Raw genomic sequence first — 16,630 nt, 5'->3', positions numbered from 1 at the left:
GCTGTGTGACCAGATCTCACCATGAGTTCCAGAGTGTGTAAGAACTGTGGGGGCACGGACATCGATGTGGACCAGGCCAGAGGTGATGCCGTGTGCATGGGCTGTGGCTCTGTTCTGGAGGACAACGTCATTGTGTCTGAGGTCCAGTTCATGGAGACAGGAGGGGGAGGCTCCTCGGCTGTGGGACAGTCCGTAGCTGGAGACGGTGGGTGCAACTGGACTGTCAAGACATTAAATAATGACATGCCATAATAAAAATGAATCATAATATTCTGAGAGTTTGGTTATAAGAAACTCATATCCCATTTTACATGCAGTTTTTCATGACATAATGAAGTTAAGTCAATTGGATTGCAAAATGACATTTTAGCAGGGTGCATGACATTCCCCACCCTCTCCCAGACCCTGTAATCTGCAGTCCCAAACCTAACTCAGTGACGTGGCCTGGCCCACGGCCCCTGGCTAGCCACTCAGTTGATTGTTCAGAGGGGACAGTCAGCTGTAGACTGGCTTTGTGGTGGGGTTGGATTTTTCTGGCACATCTGTTTGAAGTTCTCCTGAATCCCCACTAGAGTGCAGTGTTGTATTAACTTTAGTTTGAGATGAGCTTACTGTCTTTGACCAATTTGTTGTCATGCGGTGTTGTCACACTTAAAAAAGTTTGACCACACTCAAATGTACTTTTGTGTCCAATAACATAATAACAATGCTGTATTAACATTTTATATTACCATTTTTGTAATTTAAATTATAGCAGATGTTGATGAATGCCTGTTGTTTTGTAAATGTTAAGATTGCACTCTTGGGGTGTCTTGTCTCTCATTCTCCTGTATCTATAGCCTCAGGAAGGAACCCATCTTTTGGAGAAGGGTTCTGTACAGGTGTTGGAAGGGAGTCACAGGCTCAGTCCCTGCAGAATGGTGAGTCAACATTAAGGGTCAGCACTTGCATTCCTAAAGCATGGGTGTGCATGCATCATGAGGACTAATTGCACTTACAACAGGCCTAATACAAGTAAATATAGGTGTGCTAGGAGATTAACCTTTGTTTTAATGCTGTCTTTCAATGTCTTGAAAAAAAAGCATTTTGCCTCGTGCTAGACAGACTAAACGGATACCATCTGCTTTACATGGGCATCTGCCCCTCTTTAAGTGGCTTCCTTATCAGCACTTTATTTCAAAAGCACTTATAAAGTGGTTTTGCCTTCACCAACAAACTTGGTAGGGACAACCCATTTCCTTTATGTCCAATAGGAGGTTAAGAGAGGGTGTGTCTACAGCAAATCTTGGTTGGCAAAGGGAAACATCCATTGCATGCTGGAATGCCTCAGGAAAGGGCTGATGATGTAATTTCCTTTGTCTGGTAAGACACATTCAATCAGTCTGTGCTCCCTGGTTTGATGATTTCCTGTCCTGTTTGTTTAGTCATGTCTATTTAGAAGTTGCATTTTTTTGGCTGAGTAAAAGTATTCTACTCTGTTATCTCCCAGTGACCTGTAGTCATCTGAGGCGCCTCCTGCTGATGAGCAATACTGAGGATCAATACTGATGATCAATGCTGTTAAGTGCTGATGATGAGAGCGAGAGAGAGACGTGGATACAGCTGTGTGAAAGGTCTGTCATGCTGTGTAGATTGTGAGAGAACAAGAGTTGTGCTGTGATGGAACGCTCTCCTCCATAAACATCCAGTGTCTCTGCTCTTTCTCACCCACCATCACTCTGATTAATGACTGGAATCATCCCTCCCCACCGACACGGCTCCCCGTCCCCCACCCCAACTCATCACGTCTCCTCACAATGACTAACAGGTTGCTTTTCCTATTACTGGAGAATATCCCATATGTCCTGCGGTTGACCATATGGCCTCAATATATCTCCAGTGTGGAAGCTTTCCAACTTCTCCCTGGCAGGGTGGTTAGATTTTATCCAGCTGTCACAATAAATGTACCAGATGGTAATGCTGGTTGGGGTTCGGAAGAAGTTTAGACAAGGCCTGTATAGAAATCAGGGTCTTTCGTTTTTCAGACAACTTGATGCGATGAGGGGGGAGTGGTATGAGTAATGCTGGTGGTGTGCAGATGCCCTGTAATCTGAAGACATTTGTTCAGCAAAGCAGGGGGACTATTTTAGCGCAGTAAGATTTTGCATTACCTCAACAGCAGCAGTAGTTTACCACACGCATCTCACAAGTACTTGTGTGTATTGACTGGGACATCTGCTTGTGTATAATGTCCGAGTGTTTGCATGCAAAATTCATCAGGCGAACAGAGGACACATGGCTCTGGAAACACCTGAACTGAACCTCTGTTAGAGTAATTACATGCCCTGTCATTTGTGTGTATATTTGTCTGTCTACTCTGTTTATTGTGCACCTGAGGGTGCGTCTGAGTGTAGGTGTGTACGAATACGACATGCATGTGTGGGCTGTGTAATGACATGCCTGTGTTTGAGTGTCTCCAGGGAGACGTCAGATCAACACGCTGGGCCACCAGCTGCAGCTGAACCAGCACTGCCTGGACACGGCCTTTAACTTCTACAAGATGGCCGTGTGTAAACACCTGACAAGGGGCCGACTGGTGGCCCACGTGGTGGCTGCATGCCTCTACCTTGTCTGCAGGACAGAGGGGACACCTCGTATCCTTTCACACTGCAGAGGGGGGGAGGTGGGGGAGTAACAGAGGAAGGAAGGAGATGAGTGAGGTGAAAGTGGAATGCAAAATGTTTATACTACAACAAACACTTTTTATATTTGAAACGTTAGCTGTAGCATCAATCTCCAGGAGTTGTAGTAGTTTTGGGCATGAATTGTGTTAATGCCCTGGTTGTGTTGTGCTCAATGCTAGGGCTGCACAATATATCGGTGAGCATATCGGAATCGGCCAATATTAGCTAAAAATGCCAACATCGGCCCGATGTCTAGTTTAACGCCGATGTGCAAAACCGATGTCAACGCTGACGTGCATACCTATATAACGTAAGTAGATGACGTAATGACGCCACGAAAAATACAGAGCTACACAGAACAAAAGCAGAAAAATACTAAGGGCACACTTCCAACAAGTTCAAGTCGAGCAGTTATATGAGTAAGAACATTTCAGCGAGACAACTGAAAGGCGAAATCCATTAACGCCAAGATAATGGAATTCATTGCCCTTGACAATCAACCGTTCTCTGTCGTGGATGATGTTGGCTTTTGCCGACTGGTCGAGCCCCGGTACACACTATTTTTCAGATGTTGCCCTACCGGAGTTGCACAGTATTGTTGAAACTCACATCCATGAGCGTCACTGGTATTGGCTTCACGACTGACATTTGGACCAGCGATGTCAGCCCCATGAGCATGCGGAGTCTGACAGCACAGTGGGTCGATGAGGATTTCGTACTGAGGAAAGCCGTATTGCATGTTCAAGAATGTGCTGTTTCTCATACCGCTGCTGCCATTTCAATGGCATTTGAGAACATGTTTTGAAACTTGGAAACATGAACACACTCCTAGATCCATTTGAACAACTGACTGGAGAAATAAGCTCAACTGCGTCTGTAGCAGACGTGATACCCTCTGTCATGGCATTGAAACGCCTGCTCAACAAAACTGCCCACACAGACCGTGGGGTTAAAACTTACAAAAGTACTTGAGGCTGTGAACAAGCGAGTCGGTGCCATTCTCGCCGAGCCTCTTTACGGTGTCGCCACCATGCTCGATGCTAGGTACAAGGGCCGCTACTTCGATACAGACAAGAAACAGGTTTTACGTGAAATGTTACACAGCTGGACAAGATGGAAACGAACCGAAGAAAAACACACAGAAGAAGAGAGGCCACGGACAGACAGCTGAAACTTCACTGCTTGACGTGAATGATGAAATCCTGGTTGAGACTGAACAAGTGAACAACGAAACAGCACAGCAAGTAAGTGAAAGAAATAGGTTTTGATTATGATTTACTGGTAATGGGGACATACGTAAATGCCAACAATAACTTTTTTGTGTGTGTATAACCTTTATTTAACTGTCTCAGCCTCCAGTATTTATGCTGCAGTAATTTATGTGTCGGGGGGCTAGGGTCAGTCTGTTACATCTGCAGTATTTCTCTTGTCTTATCCGGTGTCCTGTGTGAATTTAAATATGCTCTCTCTAATTCTCTTTCTTTCTTTCTCTCGGAGGACCTGAGCCCTAGGACCATGCCTCAGGACTACCTGGCATGATGACTCCTTGCTGTCCCCAGTCCACCTGGCCGTGCTGCTGCTCCAGTTTCAACTGTTCTGCCTGCAGCTATGGAACCCTGACCTGTTCACCGGACGTGCTACCTGTCCCAGACCTGCTGTTTTCAACTCTCTAGACACAGCAGGAGCGGTAGAGATACTTTCAAAGATCGGCTTTGAAAAAGCCAATTGACACTTACTCTTGAGTTTCTGATTTGTTGCACCCTCAACAACTACTATGATTATTATTATTTGACCATGCTGGTCATTTATGAACATTTGAACATCTTGGCCATGTGCTGTTATAATCTCCACCCGGCGCAGCCAGAAGAGGACTGGCCATCCCTCATAGCCTGGTTCCTCTCTAGGTTTCTTCCTAGGTTTTGGCCTTTCTAGGGAGTTTTTCCTAGCCACCGTGCTTCTACACCTGCGTTGCTTGCTGTTTGGGGTTTTAGGCTGGGTTTCTGTACAGCACTTTGAGATATCAGCTGATGTAAGAAGGGCTATATAAATAAATTTGATTTGATTTGAACTAGGCAAATCAGTTAAGAACAAATTCTTATTTACAATGATGGCCAACCCCGGACGACGCTTTGCCACTTGTGTGCCGCCCTATGGGACTCCCAATCACGGCCGGATGTGATACAGCCTGTATTCGAACCAGGGACTGTAGTGACGCCTCTTGCACTGAGATTCAGTGCCTTAGACCACTGTCAACAATTTAACTGTACTAGAATGCTTAAAAGGCCGCTAAAATTTAAAATATCGATTATCGGTATTGGCCAAAAATGTGATATTGGTGCCTCCCTACTCAATACCGTTTTTGTACTGTCCTAATGTTAAGCAAATCAACTTTTCACATCCCATAATTTTGCTGCCATTGTTTGGTTTATTGTTCCCTGTCATTGCCTCTGAGTATGATGTAGTTATGTACCAGCCAGTGGTTTCACAGGAAGGGCAGGACACGTCGTTTTTATCTGATAGAACAAGAGGGAGCAGAGCAAAGCCTTTCCCATTTACATTGTTTAACCTGTGTGTGTGTTTGTGTTTGTTGGAGATGGAGTGTTGGATAAAGTAAAAATAGCTCTACTTCCTTTTCCACAGCTGGGGAAAACAGTCTGTATTACTGTCACAGAGGACTGACATAAGTTGAGAATGAGGACACAAGAGGCAAACCTTGTTCAGTGTGTCTAACAGCTGAAATAGCATGTAGCTCAGCGGAGGGACGTCTTGATATTTGTGATGGAGGCTCAGGGGACCATCAATTAATACAGTTAGTGGGATCGTTCCCACACGTGCAGTTGTTGGTAAAGGTTTAGGCTATGGTCACATCCATGATCTTGATGAATGACAGCCAAGTTTTCACATCATAATTAAACGGCCATGTTTCACAGGCAGGGCTTGGAAGTAAGCTCGCTCCCTCCTTCCCCATACAACTGAAATGGCATTGCTTTAAGCGACTGTTATTATCTCTGAGGAACTTGTTATTATTATGATGACTGAGGTGGGAGTCTGTAATCTCATTTCCAGACTGTGTGGGATCATTATTTTTCCATTTCAGTGGTGACCATAACCCCATTGTGAGGGTTGTCGCAAATCTACTTTGGCTGCCGTTGGATGGGTGCACCTGTCGCCACGGAAACTGATGCAGGGGGTGTGTTGGTCGCAGGAGACGGGTGTCTCTAGAAGCTAACGGGGGTGAGTGCTGGGGGGAGTTCAGAGGTCACGGGGTGGTTGATTCCCCCAGAAGCTGTTGCTAAATATATTTACAAATGCTGCTGGCCTGAGGTGACACTTTTTACTATCTTGTTTTTATATTGACTTATAAGCCACCCCATTCACAGACATGCTGCTTGACCTCAGCGACCTCCTGCAGGTGAGTTTCCAATGAGTAGGCCTATACTAATTTTCCAAATATATATATTTTTTCAACCGTTATTGAGTTTTTGCACATTGACATTGACATTTATCCCAAATTTCTAGAAATGAAAGCTTTTCTGAATATGAACAGTTGCATACATCAAAGTTGTTTCCTTATTTTTGTTGTAAAATTATACATGATCCCATGCCCACATTGACCATGAGTATTACATCCAACAAGATGGATGTTGGCCCGTGCAGTATGTTGTGCTTTGTAATTAAAGCCAGGGACTGTATAAATATAGGTCAATTTTTATGCATATAAAGTCAGTGTTAGGGTGGAGGGACATTTCTCAGAGACACTGCTGGTCAGTTTTATTTTTATGCTCCCAGCTGTCCTTGAAGAGCTGACCCCCCCCCCCCCCCCCCCCCCCGGTATTTGAAGGGTAGGAGTGGAATGGGGGTGCCTGTCCAGTCTAGGGTCAGTGTGCTATGTGTAGATATTCCACCAATCCCCCATTTGTGGAGCCTCACCCAGGCCAGTGCAGTAGTTACTTCCCCCCCCTCTCCCATGGGAATGCATGGTGATCTACCTCCCCATCATCTGAGGCGTGTGCTCTCTAATCCCTGGGGACACTATGACATGGACAGGGTCCAGGTGGAGGCTTCTCCAGGCTCTGTCTGGATTGACATGTGCCACCTCCACTGTTGGTTGCCATGGTGCTTGGCTAACAATGTATTTGTGTATACAAATGTTTAATCGGGACCCGTCTCCTAAAATAGATCAGACTGTGGCTGCCATAGACCCAAGAGTGAAAGCTTGTCTGGTAGAGACCTAAACCCCTTAAGGTCTGGAGCGTTAGCCTGGAGGAATGAGACGGAGCTGGGCTAGAAACTAGAGCTTTAGTCATCCCCTGGTCTGGAAAAATCACTGGGCTTTCTAGATAGTATGCCAGCTAAGCATTAAGTTACACTTACTAGACCAGATTTGATCACACGCTACTCATGTTATGTAACTCTGGATCATGTATCCTTACGAGAACGTTGTGGACTTGACAGGGTGGGTTTCAGTGACAGTTGCACTACCCTCATGTATTTCTGGTCTTAAATCTCTTTTCCCTGTCTTTCCCCCACAGGTAAATGTTTACGTCCTGGGTAGAACCTTTCTGGTGCTGGCCAGAGAGCTCTGCATCAACGCCCCCACCATAGGTACCTATCATCTGCCTCCCATACTCCGTTTTATTGTAAACAAAGAACTATACAGTTGAATGAGTCTTCAGACAAATGCTGTTGGTTGAAGTGTTGCCTTTTTTTGCTGATAAGGACACCTACAGTATTTACCATTCATTAAAAGTCTGAGCTAAAATTGGTCATTTCGCTACAACAAATATTTGGACGCAACGGTGTCATGATGACGTCTTGACCACATCACTTTTACCAGCTTGGTTGTAGCGCTCCTCAGTGTACCAAGACACTGAATAATCCCTTGAGTAATAATCCCACCAAAACAACAGATTTCACACATGCAGGTGAGTTGTATAATAATTAGCAGCAACATCTGTGGCTTATCTCACAAAATGTTTATGATTTTCTGCAGGTTCGTAAGCTCTCAAACAGGAACATCAGGGTTGATCAGCATCAAGCTGCAAACCATTTAACTGTATTTTATGTACAAAACAACATCATTGCAGAGGCTGTCCACAAGTGCAATATGACTTTTTACAAGGGACTGCTTTTTGCAGCGTTAATTAAAATAATACAAATAACATTTTTTTAAATAAGATAAAACGTTCCTTGACTTAAAAATAGTATTTTGTTTAGTCTGACACTCTAGTGTCTTAATGCTACATTATTTATAAGGCTGGAACATATGGATGTAGAGTATGGTCTATATGTTCTCTACCTCTCCTTTTATGACCAGTCCAGCTTATGCATAGAACACCAGCTCAGGGATCTGTCCCCCCTGCACCCCAGTCCCGTTGGTACTGTCCGAGGAGCACTGGAACTGAAAAGTCACTTTTCCACACTGCACCTCCGTCATGCCCTCCTGGCCAAAATAGCTCAGCTCATTCCCGTCCAGCACGACACTCACCGTATAAAAGGCATCCTGCTCCACTTGAACTGGGTGTTCAAACCACACAGAAAATGTACTGCTTGATCCGTCCGACACAAACTTGGTCAGGTTCTGTGCTAGGGTCACCCCTTGCCGCTTCAGTTCAATCTTGACACTGTACTCGGCCTTTCCGCCACTTGACCCGTACAGACCCAGTCCAGCGATAAAGATCCGCTTGTCCACTGCAAACTGGATGCTGTCACAGCGGCCCCTGTAGCGCCACTGGTTGCTCCGATAGGCTGACGACTGGAAGCGGTGGCACCTCTGGGGCGCCAAGCCCTGCCTCTGTGCCAGTGGGAAGTCCAGTTTGGGCTTGGTGGCCGCTGTGTACCACAGGAAAATGTCATGCGTCTCCTCCAGTGTCAAGATGTCTGACTGGGCCGCCCCATCAGCGAACTCCTCCAGGGTCATAGTGGGGATGCGCACCAGGTAGAGTGCCTTGCCCAGGACAGATCTCTTGTTGTGGGTGGTTGCCCTCAGTCCTTGCCTCTTACACTCAGCTGTGGCCCAGCTCATCACGGCATCAAAGATCACCACCTCCTTGCTGTTTAGGGTCTCTCTCTGCAGGATGATCTTCAGGGTCTGCAAGTCGATCTCACAGAAGCCCTCGGAGCCCAGGGCCAGCTCAGCCTGGGCGTCAATCACCTCCCAGCATCGCTGTGTCAGCTCAGGCTCCTCAAACAGACGGCTCTGGGACAGAAGCACACAGGCGTTCTTGGCCTCCAGGCTGGTCTCCAGGAAGGTGACGCAGGCCTTGGCCAGGGCTGGTACAATGTACTTCTTGGCAGCATACAGGGTAGCCAGCACGGTGTCCGCCTCCAGGTCTATCGCATCACTGTACATGTAACTGAAGGGAACAAAATGGAGGAGAATGAGATTCTGGTTTAGTAAAGAAGGCAGACCAGCATGTGGAGAATTCATGATAGATATTCTTTCGAAGAAAAGAGGTAGGACTTGGCACAGCTTGCCCTATTTTCTCAAGAGGATAAAAAAAGCAATCTCTCATTGCATTGGTTTCGGATTACATTGTTATAGAATCTACAACAAAAAGAGCCGTTCTCTTCTTTAATGTTTTTTCCTTCAAGATGAACAAAGAGCAAAGAAACCTGAAATTACAGTGCTCTACACTACTGCCCATGCCCTTTGGTGCTCTAGCATTTTGGCACTTAACCCGTCTTGCTTTGGATGAGTAATCATTTATTTTGAAGTGACATTGTGCTTGTCATGTATAATACTGGTTTAGTATGAGGAGCGAGTGGCTTACTTCAGCAGAATTAGAAAAGCAGCAGGTTCCACGTCTGGGATATGGATTTCGGACTCCTCCTCTGCAAGATCCCCGTAAAACATGGCACAGAAGACCGAGCTACCCACTGCCAACACATACTGGAGGGAAAGACAAACGGACACATTAGTCACTCATCATATTTGTGATGGTTCTGAAAAGTGAACTTATTTTTCCAACTGGAGATGGAGCTACCTTGTGTACTGGTACTTTCTGAGATTCACCAGGGGGACCAACAATGAAATGTATGTCGGCCATGAGTTCATTGTTGAACATCAAGGCATTCCTAGAAGGGAGAAGATGATCAATTGGGTATCATGACAACATGGGCTATTCCATATAGGGCTTGTTTTTTGTCAGTCATACATATATTGTAGCCTGAACAATGTGATTTGACTCTAATTATGGACATAATAGGCTATTGTAAACCAAGTCAATGTTTTTACTAAATATAAATAATGAATTATAAGTAAATAGTTGAGACTACCTCTCCCGTAGCGTGGGGTGGGAGGACTGCCAGCTGGGAGGATCGATGTTGTTGTTGTTTATGTTTTGCTGGGTGGTCGGTGTTGTTGCAGCAGTGGTTGACTGGGTGACCTGCACATCGCTTTTCTTGTCACTGGCGGTCACCGTAGTACCGTTGTTGGTTAGATTGGTGGTCGCAGGGTACAGTTCTGCAGCCATCTTCTTCTTCAGGGACAGGGTTAGAATCTCATAGCATACTGGTAACCTGCCTGTGTGTTTCCCAGTCTTTTTAGACTTTTTCAGTGTTTCTGGAAGTAAGAGTAAAAAAGTCAAACACTTCATGATCCGACCATGATGGAGTAACCTGCAATCTGCTGTTGGCATCGGCACACAAAGCGTTGATCCCTTTCCTATAAATAAACCACGAACTCTAGGATCTACTGTAGTAGCTATTATTCTGCGTTGACAATTGATACACAAATCGTGTCACTTATATAACTATGCTGCATAAATTCAGCGATTATGAAGTCTACTAACCCCGAATCAATTGTAAGAGCAACATAAACAATATCCGTCCAATTGGGTTGTATTCCAACTTCAAGCTGAATACTTTTTTTCTCTTTCTCATTTCATCCTCTTGTTGCGGCTGAGTTGTCTCCCCAAAACGTATTACGTTCTCGCTTTTCGAGCAGATGGTAGTTCCATATAATCGTTGCTCGCTTAGAGTCCGCTGTTTTCCTGAGCAAATACTGGCAGATGTTTTTTCTCCTAAAGCTACTTATCAACTAGGACAAGGCGTGGGTTACTCCTTAGCTGCAGTCTGGATTCGATGTGAATGGTCATTTGTCGGGTCGAGAGTTTTACTTGCTGTCTATTTTTTTATTTATTTTTGGTGTAATCCTCTCGGACGCCCAGCTCGCTGCCAACAAATCAGATTTACGCATACCGTCAACGTCAGAAGCCCAGAAGAGCCTCCCTCAAGCCTCACCAGCTAAAAAAATAAAGCTCCCAGCTCCCACTGTAAAATTCACTGCAGCGTCCGAGCATAACCCGGTCATTGTTTCTGATGTAATAATAGCCTACATTTTATTTTAAATAACTGATTATAGTTTATGCGTAATCACTGTGTAATTTGGCTTTAAACTGTTAATGTCATATCCGATTGATTTAGTTGTGTAATAGCTCCACTCATCCCAAACTTTGTCTAATTTCTGACGTCGCAAAATTAGTTGAGCTTTAACACCTTTATTTCCTTTTGTGTATTGCTGAGTTAACATCAGCAGCACCACTTGTTTTTATTATTGGATGCATGGCACGCGCAAAATCTGAGCGCACGAGGCCGCACTGGTGTTTACCTTGGGTGAATGTGGGCGAGTTAGATCATAGAGGGGATAGTTCCTGAAGTTTACTTCGTTAACTTGAATAGAGCCAGCCCAGCAGCCATGTTAGATTCGAAAAGGTAGGTTAGGGACAGGGATTGGGGGATGGCCATATCCTATTACCAGTCAGAGGGCTCTGCTGCTGCCAAGGGGATAATTTGTCGACTTGATGTAAATTTCTGTCAGACTAGATGCTGTGTTGCATATTGCTGCCTTTCGCAGGTCGGAGTGCGGACTGCACATTTTGTTCACAAACAGAAGGGGAATGGGGAAAATTGCACAGTCATCTAACCCTATACCTAAACACTATCCACAAACACCCACCACACCATCCCATCCCAGTACTTTGGCCCTAAATGATCCCGTCCATCTGCCTGGGAGGATGGAACCCCTTCTCTCAACTTCCTGTAGATCTTCTGTACTAAAATCGCACCAAACATTTATCTGCTGCTGCAACTACCACATGTATCAGTGCAGTTGATCACCATGGCAAGAAATCCAACCTTACTAAAACGTATCCTCTCTGGATCTCTATCTTGAGGCCTACTCACTGGGGGAGAACTACCAGTCAAATCACTCACCTTTGGGCTATCCTCTACTCTCTTCACTGCCTGAGCATAGGAAACTTTCTGCCCCACTCGAACTCTGGCGGTCTTTCTCTCACGGGCACTTCGGATCCCCAGCTGCATGGGCACCCCTACAATTTACACACCGTGCTTTCTCTATCCCCAACTGTACACTAAGAGATCATTTGATCCGACATAACTAAGTGTAACTATTTGTCCTTATTGGTCACAATGTGATCCACTGGGAATGGTATGAAGATATCCAATACTTCTTACATTTTCATTAAAGACATACCACTTTCTGATCAATGTAGTCTACACACAGTTGTAAACCCCGTATATCATTGAGACATCTGCAATGCATATATTAGCATATTAATATTGCTTGTCTTGGTTGGATCTTGAAGAGTGTATCATTCTCATTCTAGACCCCTGCCTGTACATCCCTCGCTTTCCTCACATGCTGGAGTTTGGTGAGAAGAACCATGAGGTGTCCATGACAGCACTGCGACTGCTGCAGAGGATGAAGAGGGACTGGATGCACACTGGACGGAGGCCATCAGGACTGTGTGGCGCAGGTAACCATGAGCACAGTTAAATCACACCACACGTTAGCACCACAATCACACGTAGGCTAACCCTCATCATAAATAACAGAAACCACAGGGGAACCATGTCCACTGGTATCCCACACTACAGGGAACTGTAATCCTAGGTCAGATTCGGCTATAATCACAGGTGACCTTTGTTCATAGGGGACCCCTAATCACAGGTAACGCTCATAAGTAACCACAGGCTCCAATCAGCGACAGTGTACTGCGGTCTGTTCCCTACTTACTGGGCCTGAACAGAACCCTGCTCAGATGTATTGCTGGCAAGACATCCTGAAACTGAAGAGCCAACTTCCCCGGGCATGTGGACATTTTATGCTCCTATTTTCACTTTTCTCCCTTTCTCTCCTCTGCAGCTGCAATATCTGAATAATTAATTGCTTATTAATCATTGAGAGGATTCGCTTACATGAAGGATGGAAAAGTTTAGATGAGCTTCTTACTCAATAGGAAGTGAATGTGTGAGCGAGACTGTGGGATTGCTAAAAGCCGGCTACTAGAACGTCAGATGATTCAAACTGCTTGTGTAAAAACGGAACCGTACATCCATCTTTAAAGACATTGCGTTTTGTAACTGACTCCATGCACAGTAGCATGGGTTACTGTAAAACTGAATTGATGATTTATCTTTGACTTAGATTATCGTTAATAGGGTATTATGACATTATTGCATGAATTTTATACTACATTTGGTGAGTACATTTGAAAATATAAGTGTTGGCAAGGTGTGTGGGATGGATGGTGTGTTTCACCTGTGCGTTTGTTTGTGTTCTCAGCCCTGTTGGTCGCTGCTCGTATGCACGAGTTCCGCCGTACCATCAAAGAATCATCAGTGTGGTGAAGGTGTGTGAGGCCACACTAAGAAAGAGGTGAGAGCTGCTTGAGAAGCACATTACAGCATCCTCCAAAGGAAATCTGATTAGCCTTGCGTGTTCTCACTAATCTCTATGAGGAGTACAGTAACACTATTCTTTCTCATGGTTCAGGTTGAATGAGTTTGAGGACACGCCCACCAGTCAGCTGACCGTTGAAGAGTTCATAAAAGTGGATCTGGACCAGGAATGTGACCCGCCCTCTTTCATCGCTGGCCAGAGGAATAAAAGAATGAAGCTGGTGAGGAGGAACTGCTGAGAGGATACAACTGTACCGCCCGTGTGTATTTATCTTGTCCCGTGTTTTAACCTTTGTTTTGTCCCAATGTGGTACGGTTGTCTTTTTTTTCATTCACATGCTGCTCTTTTTTGTGTTTTTTTTTCTTCTAGCTTGAGGAAGAATTGGAGAAGAAGATTGGCGATGTTCAAGGTGCCGTTATGATCAGTATCTAGTCAAGTTTTAATGAAACTCTTCATAAAGTTCCAAAGAGTATAAAGTTAGAGTGGAGTCAGCAGAGTTGTTTGGGTTTTATCTCAACAGGTGAGATCCATGAGTACCAGGATGAGATTGAGATGGAGCTGGAGCAGAGCCGGCCCAAGTTGAGAGGGATGTATGGGTCCTATGCAAAAACCGGTACGGCACAGATGGGTCCTGCTGCGCTCGCCAGCCATGCCAGTCCTCCAGCTAGAACCCCCTGTGGAGGATGGAATATCTCCGTATTCTGCCAGTCTATTGTCGCTAGAGCCTGGAACTTCTCTACATACACAAATGTTTTTTTAGATGACCAAATTTGATGTTCACTCAAAGTGCAAATGAGAATGTTATGATGACGCACCTTTGCTGTCTAACTGTAATGGGCTAAACTCTCTAACCATCTGCACCCCTCTAGCTGGTTGTGTTGTGTTGCGTTTGTTTCCCACTGCATGGCCTTCAGCAGGGGAGGACGCTGGCTGTCTGACTGGCAGGCCTGTTGCTCCTCTGCCTGGGCTGGGAGTCCAAATTATAACACACACACTGGGCTTTTATCAACACTAAGAGGGCTGTCATCATGATGATACTTTGACAGCTTAATGGTACCATAGGATTATTGAGGAAATAATTTTCTGCATCATGTCAGATAATTTAGCTGTCAGTTTCATGACAAAACGGAAGTACATGTCTTGTTCTTTTTCTCCCCCTCTCCTAGATCCCCTGGAAAAAGAGGATGATGATGATGAAATATCTCTTCCTGGCTGGCAGGAGAGGGAGGACAAGGAGCTGAAAGCTGTGGCCCAGCACCTCAACAAGGACCTGTGTGACCAGGTTCTCCCAGGAGAGGAGGAGGAAGGGTATGGAGAGAGGCAGGAGGAAAGACTTCCACGCAGAGGCCCATCGCTGGTCTCCCTCCTAGGGCCCATGCACACCGCAGCCAGCCTGGGCCTCCCAGAGTCCATCAGCAAGTGCACCGAAGAAGAGAAGGAGAACGGTGAGCAAACCTGTCGCTTAAGGCGTCCGCATGCTTCAGTTCGGCTGGCGGGTAGCCGAAGTTGGCTAGGTGAACCGAACAAGTGTGCTCGCATCATAATATATGCACAAACTCTTCCGAACTGTTTCGGCTGGGAAGCATGCCTTTACTCTTGATGATTTTTTTTTAATATATACTCTTTGTTGCATAGGAAATATTCCTTACTGCTACTTTCTCATTTTGATATTCCACTGTCACTCACTTCACCCTGTCTTCCATTTCTAGAAATGTCAAGATGTGAGGGTTTTCATAGGTGTGAGAGATGAGGAGTATGTTGACTGATGTGGTGAAGGGGATTGATTTTCATGGGAGTGGGCATCTGGGGAGTGTAGAGAGAAGGTGAAAGGTGAAGTGTTAGTCGAAGGAGGGGATGGGTTAGTGTGCGGCCACTAAGACAGCAACGTCATCCTGACCTTCTATTGTCAGTCGAATGGATTATAAGATGGGGTTGGTTTTAAAAGACGCACCATTCCGTGATCAAAATCGTCTTGAAACATATTCTTTAAAATTAACGGATCAAAAGGTTTTATTGAATGATGTCAGTTTGTCGTTGTACATTTATCATGTGGATCTCATCCTCCATGTCCAGAATGGGGAAAAAATCAGTATTAGCCTATGTTTTGACTCGTTTTTATGTAAGGCTTTTAATATGCTGCTCTTTTAACATGTGGCTGATCTCGTAGTGAGAGAGGATGATTAAAGGAAACCAGTGTGTGTGTGTGCCTCTTTTGTTTTCATTTGGAGCTGTATCGCTGAAGATGGTTGATGCAGGCTGCCAGAGGTCTCTCAGGCCTGGCTAATTGGGAGGGGCAGAGGTTCAAGGGCTCCCCAGCTCAATCTTTAAAGCATTAAGTGGGCAGAGTAGTACCTTGTCATTAGTGTGGTGTCTTTCATCCCATGTGTGTGTGTTCTGTTTTCGTGCACTGTTGGTTTGGGCACTACTTAAGGGGGAGGGGGTCCTTTGAGAGCCTGTTTGTGCATTTAAGACACTAAAGATTGTTTTAGTCCACTCAATCTGTCATCCATCTGTCAAGCCTGTCTTGAAAGGTGGAAACCAGAGGCATGGTTAGAAAGATTGTTACAATTTGAAGTGTTCCTCTAGTCTAGATTCCTTAGTCTCTAGACTGATTTACACTTGAGTCAGGAGATGGCAGCCAGTCTTGGCATAGATTTGTGACTCGGCAGCCTGATGTTTATATCAGAGCTAGCACCACAGGTCTCAGAGTGGTGGGGAGATTTTTTTTATCCTGATGGTAACCAGTTAAAATTCTGGAACCTAGTTGTAGAAGAGACATTGAGGGTTGCCCTATTGCCTGGGGCAAACTGAACTGAGCAGTCGGGCAACTTGAGCCCGCTCTAAAGTTTCCCTTAGTGATTTTGTTTTCTGGTTACCATTATTCCATTTTTAAAGTGAAAGGTGGACAATTTATGACAGCTGGGCAAGTTGACCCTGCTCTGTGGTTACCCCATTAGGCAGGTGATTTAAAAAAAAAAAACATGTTATACCTGAAAACAATAAAACTGCAAAGAATTCCTGTGACCTAAGTGCTCAGACGCACCAATAGCATTTGCTGGCCGAGATTACTTAGCACCTCTGAACGTAATTTGCGGACCGGGTGCGCACCGATTTTACATGTAGAATCATGTGAAAAATGTTGGTGGTCAGATGTCACAATTGGTGCTATGTGTGCGAGTCTTAATTATCTGTGATTTCATTTGTGATCAGTTTTTGTGAGAGATGTTGCTGTTTTCATTTGTTTCCCTCTGTTTCAGTTGAC

General features: G+C 45.1%; 1 protein-coding gene and 1 pseudogene across 2 annotated transcripts in view; one reads left to right on the top strand and one right to left on the bottom strand.

Moving 5' to 3' along the window:
- LOC106599225 (transcription factor IIIB 90 kDa subunit-like) overlaps positions 1–16,630 on the top strand; it is a 38,109-nt pseudogene continuing 21,479 nt past the window's right edge. Inside the window, exons 1-11 of the transcript XR_014391918.1 lie at positions 1–205; positions 840–920; positions 2,460–2,633; positions 6,044–6,075; positions 7,196–7,268; positions 12,293–12,442; positions 13,252–13,344; positions 13,462–13,588; positions 13,738–13,777; positions 13,889–13,986; positions 14,552–14,813. The product of XR_014391918.1 is annotated as a transcription factor IIIB 90 kDa subunit-like (transcript). The remainder of the gene's footprint in view (positions 206–839; positions 921–2,459; positions 2,634–6,043; positions 6,076–7,195; positions 7,269–12,292; positions 12,443–13,251; positions 13,345–13,461; positions 13,589–13,737; positions 13,778–13,888; positions 13,987–14,551; positions 14,814–16,630) is intronic.
- LOC106599217 (BTB/POZ domain-containing protein 6-B) lies at positions 7,625–10,856 on the bottom strand. Its single transcript, XM_014190342.3, has 5 exons — positions 10,457–10,856; positions 9,942–10,227; positions 9,650–9,740; positions 9,437–9,555; positions 7,625–9,019 (listed from the first exon to the last, which is right to left on the bottom strand). Exons 1-5 carry the CDS (start codon positions 10,545–10,547, stop codon positions 7,987–7,989), a joined length of 1,620 nt encoding a protein of 539 aa, XP_014045817.1. The 5' UTR covers positions 10,548–10,856; the 3' UTR covers positions 7,625–7,986.

The sequence above is a fragment of the Salmo salar genome, chromosome 01, assembly GCF_965601325.2.
Source record: "Salmo salar chromosome 01, fSalSal1, whole genome shotgun sequence".
Classification (NCBI taxonomy): domain Eukaryota; kingdom Metazoa; phylum Chordata; class Actinopteri; order Salmoniformes; family Salmonidae; genus Salmo; species Salmo salar.
This window is presented reverse-complemented; position numbering and strand designations above follow the sequence as displayed.